At 31.0% G+C, this 9,488-nt stretch overlaps 1 protein-coding gene across 1 annotated transcript; it reads left to right on the top strand.

Moving 5' to 3' along the window:
- The first annotated feature begins 1,329 nt into the window (after window positions 1-1,329).
- Window positions 1,330-2,971, top strand: LOC146529685 (uncharacterized). Its single transcript, XM_085201963.1, has 2 exons — window positions 1,330-1,462; window positions 1,665-2,971. Exons 1-2 carry the CDS (start codon window positions 1,330-1,332, stop codon window positions 2,969-2,971), a joined length of 1,440 nt encoding a protein of 479 aa, XP_085058089.1.
- Window positions 2,972-9,488: the final 6,517 nt, after the last annotated feature.

Consider the following 9,488-nt stretch of genomic DNA (forward strand, 5'->3'; position numbering starts at 1 on the left):
ATAAATAAATAATAACATAAAAAAAAAACGAAAACCAAAAACCAAATGTTGCCAGCCTCTGTGCGCGGTTGAAAAAGCATCGTCTAAGGAGGCGAGAGGGGGTCGGGGGTAAATATTAAGATGGCTTCCGCGCGAATATCGACGCGCCGCCACCGCCCGCGTGAATTTTACCGCTACTTGATTTCTATCGTTTTGTTTTTGTTTTATTTCATTTTATATTTTCGTAGGATATTTTAATTAAAATATTTGGTATAGAAATGCAACGCTTAAATCGTATATAACGCATGTATATGAATAGTATAATTAGTAAATTAAAAATTAAGTCGTTTGGAATAGTTATCCAGTTTTCAGTTATTACTAAGTATAATAAAAATATATATACTTATAAACATCTAAATAATTTAAATAACAAAAAAATGTAAGAACTACGACTATAGAGAGAAAAAATTATAGAATTTTAAAATGTTATTTACTTAGGTACTTACACATTGTTTTAGCAATGATGTGACTTATCGAAATGTTATTAAAAAGTATCTACCTATTTTTTTATATTTTCATTAAAAACCCGAAATTGATCGTAAAACCGATACTTAGTACTAATACTTCTATTATGATTTCCAAAAAAATGCAATTTTTTGAGCTTCACGTTCATTCTAAATATGTGTAATATAATAACTAGTAATATAAGGCTTTGAATCTTCATGTTTTGAATAACGAGACCGAGTTGAGCGAGCCAATTAAAATTCGATTGCCTGACGTAGTTACCAGTACGAAAATAAAGTCAATATACTTATGTATATCTTTTATTCTAATTAATATTGTGCTTTTTTTGTTGAAATACATATTTTTGTTTATTATATTTTTTTCTATTAATATTTTAAGACACTACATTCCTCACTTTCCACTAAATTTTCAGGTTTGAATTTTCAGGTTTGAACTTATCGCAGCATTTTCTCTACCACAGCGAGGATATGAAAATAGTCTAAATATAATCATTTCCCCCAATAGAGATAGAGAGAGAACCCACAACTATCGCTTTTACAGCCAAACAGTCTAAACAATTTTTCATATAACAATTATATTCGTGCTTTTTTTGCAAGATGGTGGACCTTAAAATGACTTCAATATATTCAGTAGCGTTAAGTGCCACACAGTATAAATAAATATTTTTTTATGTAACGTAGATCTTTTTATATTTGAAACCTTTTTGTTTATTTTTTATATTAACAATTGACGTTTCTATACGTCATTATTAAATTACATTTAAATTATTAAGTTATTAAATGATATTATATATAACATATACATATATAATTATAGTATAAAATTATGGAAAAGACCAGTGCTGATGAACAACCAGCCAATATACAACCGAGACCGGACGATTTCTTGAACTATCTGCCTTGGGCTTGCAATCAACTGCAAGTTGATGCTCCGCTGTTGATTAATAAAGTTTTTCAAAGTATGATGTAATATCTTAACAAAATTTTACTTTAAGTTTACTCTTATAGAATTTCCAAGTTGAATTAAAAGAGCTTAGTGAAAAATCACTCCTTTTAAATCAAAATCTCTTTTAGAATTATTACCATTTAAGAAATTCAAACTGAATTATTGTAGCTCTATTATTACACATATAAAATTATTGTTATTATTTTATTTTTCAGATGAATACGTCAGCGTGTCAACAAGTGACCGTATTAAAAAAGTGAGAAGCAAAGCCAAACTTACCGTTAGTCAGTCTCGACATGACGTTGGTTCTGATCAAGAAAAGGACAAGTCCATATCAGATTTGCCTCAGTTTTCTTCAAATACTCATAAAATTGTGAAAATATTAGCAGTATACGACAATGCCAATAATTTAGTCGAGCTAAAATTTCAAAAAAATTACCAAATACCCCGAGCAATTCTTAAAATTATTGGCCTCATTATGCAATTCCAACCAAATATAGCCAAGATTGAAATCAACGGTGGTCTGGATAAGTACACAATATATGAAATAAATTCATTTCTTAACAAATCAAACATTACGGAATTATGTTTCGACGGTTCTTTTCTAAAGGAGGCTAATTATGATATTTTACTGAATGCTAGTAATACTCTTCGATATCTTTCGCTTTCAAGGTGCAAAATAGATGATAGTATTATTGAAAATATCGCTAAAAAACTAGCATTTCCACAACCCGCTTCAAAATCGTTATATGTACTAAATTTGTCGTCCAATAGGATAACTGATGTAGGAGCACAACATTTAGCTCAAGCTCTTAGATCCAATCGCAGTTTAATTTATTTGAGCTTAAGTGACAACAGTATTACAGACGACGGAGGGGGATACCTCTTGGAAATATTAGAGGAGTTCCCTCTAACAAACGAAGAAATATACGAAAGCAAGGTGCGACACATGAGGTACTTGAAAGATAAGAATGCTATGATAAATAACGTGATAAAAGAATTGAGGTCAGGTGAAGTTGATAAGAAGGTGACGAAACGAAGAGCTACGAGACCAATCTCAGTTATTCCTAGGAAAGGAAAATTAGAAAAAGAGCCTTCTCTTAAATCCGTCGGTGATGCTAAAAGTCTGATCAACATGGACATACTATATTATGACAAGGCTCTGAACGTTGTCGAGAGTCGTATGGGGGAGTTCAAAGATCCGTTTAGTGGAGATGATACTGATGTCAAAGACGGTATTTTATACTGCAAAGGCAACAATAAGCTTTGCTATTTAAATTTGGCATATAATAATTTGTCATATATCTCTTTGAAGAAAATATTGGCTGTTCTCACAATGCAGAAGCTGTTGGACAGGACGCCGAGGGGATTGATCAATTTGCTGATTGAAGGAAACAATTTGCCAGTTTCAAGTAAAGAGATGGCAGACATTGATGATATTTTAGAAATGGGGCTTATGGCACAGAATAGAAGAATGTCTGCGGGGAAGAAAAGACCTCAGTCGAAGACTACATCACGGTAATACTTTGGATTGATTGTTAAATGCTAATGTTTGATTATTTAGATATGTTATGTTATGTTATTTAGAAAAAAATATCTTTTGTTAATTAAGAGCTTAAGAGCCATTATAGATAATAAATATTTTAACAATATTAAGTGTTTAAAATTCCAATTTTCGCTTTTGAAATTATCTGTAAAAAAATACTAACAAGTAAAGCATATTACACTGTTCAAGAATATTTACAGGATAAAGATGCATGAAATTAATATCTATTGAATGTCATGCAGGATAGCTGCCAGTTCATATATCTAATAATTCAATATACCATTGACATTGAAAAGAGCAAGTGTTGAGTTTCTTCCCGGCTTTTCTTTTATAATTGTGTTATTTCGACGATTCAAAAGTGCTTATAATAAAGAATATCTTCAATTTGAATTTATTAAATGAGTATTTACAAATAGGTATATTTATATTTTTAGGAACATTTACACAAATTGTAGTGACACGATTTTCTATTTTCTATTCTAGTAAATAACACCCACTTAATTTACATATACGTAGGTGTGCAACTAACCACAAATTGGGAATATCTAAAATCACATCTCGAAAAGCAGTAAAGTGGGTATAAAACCAGTCATTAATAAGTAGACAATTGGTTTACTTTATTATTCAGCGTATGAAGACGTTCGCTGTAATGGCTTTTATATGTCTTTCTATTATGTAGATACTATGGATTAAATTCGCTACATGAATTTAGATTAACCCAGTATTATTTTATTAATATTAGTTAGGTTATTTAATAGTCTAATATTTTTGAGAATCAATTGATCAATTGATTTTCGAGACATTGCCTGAAAATATTTAATTCCCCCAAATGGGTATTGAACCCTTAGCTATCAAAAGATTTATAAAGTTAACAAATAAACTCTGTGCCGTTACTCCACGATAGCCTCTAACATAAAAGTATAATTTTTATTATCTACTTTATCTGTGAAAACAATAAAAAGAAAAATATCAGCGCATTATTTCGAAGCTTTTGACTGAAAAAGCTCCCATCTATGAAGCTTATGCCTCGCCTCGAGCGATCTGGAGATTGTAGCTCGAGGCGCAATGGGAATCGTATTATAATATTGACATGAATAGTTTATTGCTGCCAAGATTTTCATATTTCATATTTTCATTTCTTCGGTCTGGTGTCGAGGGTTAGCGCGGCGTTGAGTTCTGTTACTCAACATGTAATGCCTTCAGAATTCGCTTTCGCTTTTTAGAATTCCATTCTTTTGCTTTATAAGAAAAAATATTCTTGGTCTTATTACAAAATACTTAGATCAAATATTAAAACCTATACAGTTATCTACATATTGAAAGGTATTTGAAAATTCCAAACATACCAGCACGTACTCGTATCTATTAACAAAGTTACACAAGCCGATATTAAACTTAACAACAATAGATAACTTGAAAACATTAATCTTCAAACAAAACCGCGATCTCAATATATATCTATATCTATCTATATCTATAACTATATCTGTAGAATAGAACATGTATAAGTATATTTTAATATACCCCACGTAACGCAAGTAAGGATGAGAGGCAAGATGGCGCCGCGTGTAGTTCTTAGCGCCGCGTGGCTGCGGCTGCGTTGGTATGGAAAAGGATGTTTTTCATAATGTTTATAAAACGTTCTAAATAAATTAATTAAAGTAATTTTATTGAATTTCTTTTGTAGTATCGTTTGATACTGTAGATGCGTGAAAACAAAATAAAACTAATAATAAAATATCTATTTAAAAAAAAAAATCTCGTAGAATATTTTTTTAAATAAATATTTTATGCAAAAGAAAACATTTAGTTAGCGTCAAACTTTACCAGCTATAATTATTTTAGATAGATAGTTGGTTCAATGTCTACTTGAAGGAACCTATAAGACACGTCGGTATAGGTTATCTATAGGTACTTAAGCTTTCGCGGTGTTGATTTCCGCAACCTCGACGCAATGGCTCGAAAATTGTGAGATGAATAGAAAAGGCTATATGCGGGATACGGTTTAAAGTCAAAAGCTATACCTAAGCTTAAAAACTTTGTGTAATTAATAAATATGCGATTAGACAATATTTAACTTTAGTATCTTCTTATATTCTAACAATATTTACTTATTCTCAGTTTCTTCAAACAAACATCTTTATTTCTTCATCATCTAGCACCACATTTTTTTTTTCACAAACCACATCTCGCGACAACATAAACAAAAACTAAAAACATATAATAAACCCTCTTCCATATACCTATAACAGCGGGCGTACAAAGTTATAATATCGCCAGTTCGCGGGGGGGCGCCGTCTTGGGCTTGGGAGGTTCACGCCTTACTTATTTACATAATTACGTATAAATTCTATCTACGTACGCTATGTAGTTAAAGCAAGTTTAATATTACATTTTATATTAACTTAGGTGGTTCTGGCGCAGTGAACGTTGGTTATGAGTTCAATTTTTGTTCGAATGCTAATATTAAAATTATTTTCATTTCTCCGCTCTGACAGAGACAGAAAAATCTGGTGGAAAATAAGAAATTGAGTATATTAATACTAGGTGCTTACCTACTTATCCTAATATACTTACAGGAATAAGCGTGAAGCTTTAAAAGCATATAATCCTAGAATGTATGAAATGAAAGAAATTTGCATTAAATAGTTAATTTGGCTGCGGGTATGTAAATTTATACGTTTATTTGACCTATTTTCTTTTCACCATAATCTGTAACATTCCACAAAGACTTACAGACTTGTAAAATAAATATAAAGTAGGAAGCACAGTATTAATTGACTAGGTACATCAGAGTAAGCAGAGAGTACCTACACTCCATTTCCTACTCTCCGCCCAGTTTTTGAGACATTAAGTATTAAGTGGCATAGCACAATGCTTTGTTTATACATGATATACCTATAACGAAACGAAAAATTCTCCCAAAGAAATTTGAACTCACAACCACCGCAATTCCTCATATCTTATCAAAAGCACGCCGTCTACCCAAAGCACCTACGCACATATAAATTAATATTAAGCTCACACACACTATCCAACTAAGTAAAATAACAGCTTATACTCGAAGTAATTTTATACGGAACCTTGGGGGTGGGTAATAAGCCCGGAGGATTAGAAAGACGTCATTAAAATAAGGGGCGCGTTAGCGTCTTCTATATAATATGTAGAATTTACATAGATAAATGTAATATATGCTTTTTTTTTCCCTTTGCGTCATTTCGGGTAGTGTTAAGACACTCTGTTTACCGCTACTCACCCAGTTTCAGGATATTAAGTGTTGAATGCTGGAACTCAACACCGCGTTTGGTCGTGCCAGAGTGATAGAATAAAATGTAATATACATTTGCACCTTCAAACTTTTGCTTGCATAATAGTGTAGATAGAAAGAAACTAATGACGAGACACTCCGTTTACCGCTTTTTGCCCAGTGGAAGAACACAACGCAGCGCTTTGTCTGGCCAGAGAGGAGAAATGAAAATACCAACAAAATACAAATACATAAAAATAACTAAGTTTCTACATAAACCGAGAACAAAATAATTTGTCATGTACTAGTGACAATAGCCTCTATTCTCCACGTCTCTAGAAATGTAAATTCCGCATAGAGACAAAACACTACACTAACTAATCTAATCAAACTAATTCACACTCAAAAAGCACATAACACTAAAATTATTCATTAAACTCGAACATAACAAGCTGAAGCGTATATTTAAACCACTAAAACTCTGAAGCTATTTAATTAACAGTTATGTAATAGGAAATTTTGAGTGCCACCGTCTTGCCTTGCCTTGTCTCAGGTGGTACCCCCACCCCCACTCCCCCTAGCGTAATGTCTCTATTTTCGCGACTCAGGAATAAATACGACGTTTATTGATTTTCTCGCTATGTTATAATGTGCTTTGCATTTCTATGGGTAGGTATATGTGGAGGTAGTAAATTTGAATCTCGATTAACTAGTTCAAGCAAAATTATTTAAATAATAAATGAGCAAAACATATAAAAAATGGAAATGTAATGTGATCGTTATATTTTGTTACCAGAGCGAGAAAAAAAAACATTCACTGAGTGGAATCGAACCTTAGCCCGGCCGGTCTTACAGTCGGAGAGTGTGCTGCTGCACCACGACGAACTCCTAACCAGAAAAGAGAACTAAAATAAAATAATTATAGTAGCTAATAACCACGAGCAAGATTTGAATGTACAACCATCAGGCACGTTGGTAACAATAAGAATAATTAATGTGAACATTAACTTATATCTATTTATATATATTAATGCAATATACCTACTTGTAAATTTATATTCCACTCTAACTAAGAATTTGATATAACGGTTTGGAACTTTGCCGCGCGCTCGTTTTGAATTTAAATTACGCTAAGGGACGCCAACTAACACATAGATGTTTATAATAAAAAAAAATATAATAAACATTTCTATATATGTGTTTTTTTTTTTAATTTCATGGTATATTTCCCACATTTACACGACGACTACCTTAATATAAATATTATTCTCTAATAAATAATTTATGAATGGATAATAGAATATCCTATCACTAGATCTCATAATTTGAAAGAAAAAATATTAAAATAATTAATAAACAAATGGCAAAGACAGATTTGTCTTACTGCGCCACTCTGAAGCCGCGACAACAAGATTAAGAGCGGTGTTAAGTTCCACCACTTGCCAGTACCTATATTGCTATGCGGGGAAAAAACGTAGCAGCTTTTATTCCAGATATGGGTATTAATTTGTTTTTTTTCTTAAATTATTTTTATTAATGTCGCCGTTATTAATATACGTGTATCTGCTTAAACAACCAAAATAAATTTTGTATTTTGATATTTATAATTATCCCGAGTGGGAATCGAATCTACAATAAATATTTATATTTTTATTAAAAAAATACAATATGAATTTATCGAAACAAATGTAACGAACAAACCGCGGCTGCTATAAACGATTGATAAATAGTTCTTTAGTATATACAAAATTTTGCAATATTACTTTAAATATTGAATAAAACGAAAATAAGAGTATCCCCAGCCCTGATAAGTTTCCAAGAAAGCAAAGTAAGGAGCGAAGTTAGATTGAAAGGCGCGGCGAGTACGTGCCGGGCGATGTCGAGCGATGTTTTAGTTCCGCTTCGAACTTACTATTCTGACATTTTGTATTGTATTACTTAATAGGTATTTTAAATAAAATATTTATTATATAGTGAATTTACTTAGTTCTTATATAAGTGTTTAGCTTCATCCTGTGTCCCGTACGTAGCAGGAAAAATAGAGAAGACACTCCGTTCTCGGCTTCTCAAGGGTATTATTAGGGTATTTTCTAATATAAAATTAGAAAATTATCAGAATGTGTAAAAAAAATTGTATTCTTCATTGAGATTGATTCGTTGGTCATGTTATAACCCGCATATAGCAGGTAGTTAGAGGGAATCTAGTATTAAACATTATAATATTCATATAGGTAGATAAGTATACCTATCTAGTAGTATATTATTTGTTTAAAAATTCCGTCCTATATATAAATTAGTCTCATAAAATGTAAAGTACAAATACTACGGAATTTCATGATGGCAATAATGTGGGTAAGAACGTGGGGAAAGATGTCAGCTGTGTTTCTCAACATGTGTATTTATTTAAAATTAATTTTGAAATTTTAAAAAGCATTACATTATATTTATGTGATTTGTGTAAATAATTTACTAGTAATTAAGTTAAGTAAATTAAATCAAAATAATTGATGAATATTTTGATAAAAAAATATATAATTATATACCTATTTATTTTAAAATATATTTTTTGCCCAGTATTATATTTATATATATAAGGAAGCATAAAAACCCGCGGCTCTCGCAGACCATCTAAGCAATGACCTTTAAAACATTCGTTCTCATTAAGCTACGTTTGAATTGCTTGTTGCAATTTATTTATATGTTAGCATCTCTATGTAATATAACTATAAAGGTTTGAGAAGCTTTAGCTAAAGTATGTAGATAAGACGTTAGCAGCATCGCATAGTGTGGGCGAGCAATAAAACTTAATATATCGATAAATTACCGTGAAAAAAATTAAATTTCACTTAAATTCGGCAACAATTATGATATTAAACGTACTAAAATGATAACAAATAGTTGATTTAAGTCCATTTTGTTTTTTTCAATATAGCAATCGCCTTATTTTTGATATTGTATTATGGTGACAAATTTAATTAAAGTAATTTTTATATGACTACATACTACACATTTATATGACACTACATTTATATGACACCAAAATAATATCGAAAATGTAAATCGATTAGATTTTTAACAATAAAAGTCTAATTAATTTCGAGTCGTGTAAGTAATCGAGTAAGTAATACTACTTCTCATAAGAGAACAAGAAAGACTACATATTCGAGTGTAATCGAATTGAATGTCATTCGATCTAAAACAAATTAATAAATTTAACCAGTACATCACTAAAGCTACTTAGCTGAG

This window comes from Heliconius melpomene, chromosome 18 (genome assembly GCF_056956725.1).
Source record: "Heliconius melpomene rosina isolate 202511_hmr_F chromosome 18, ASM5695672v1, whole genome shotgun sequence".
Classification (NCBI taxonomy): Eukaryota; Metazoa; Arthropoda; class Insecta; order Lepidoptera; family Nymphalidae; genus Heliconius; species Heliconius melpomene.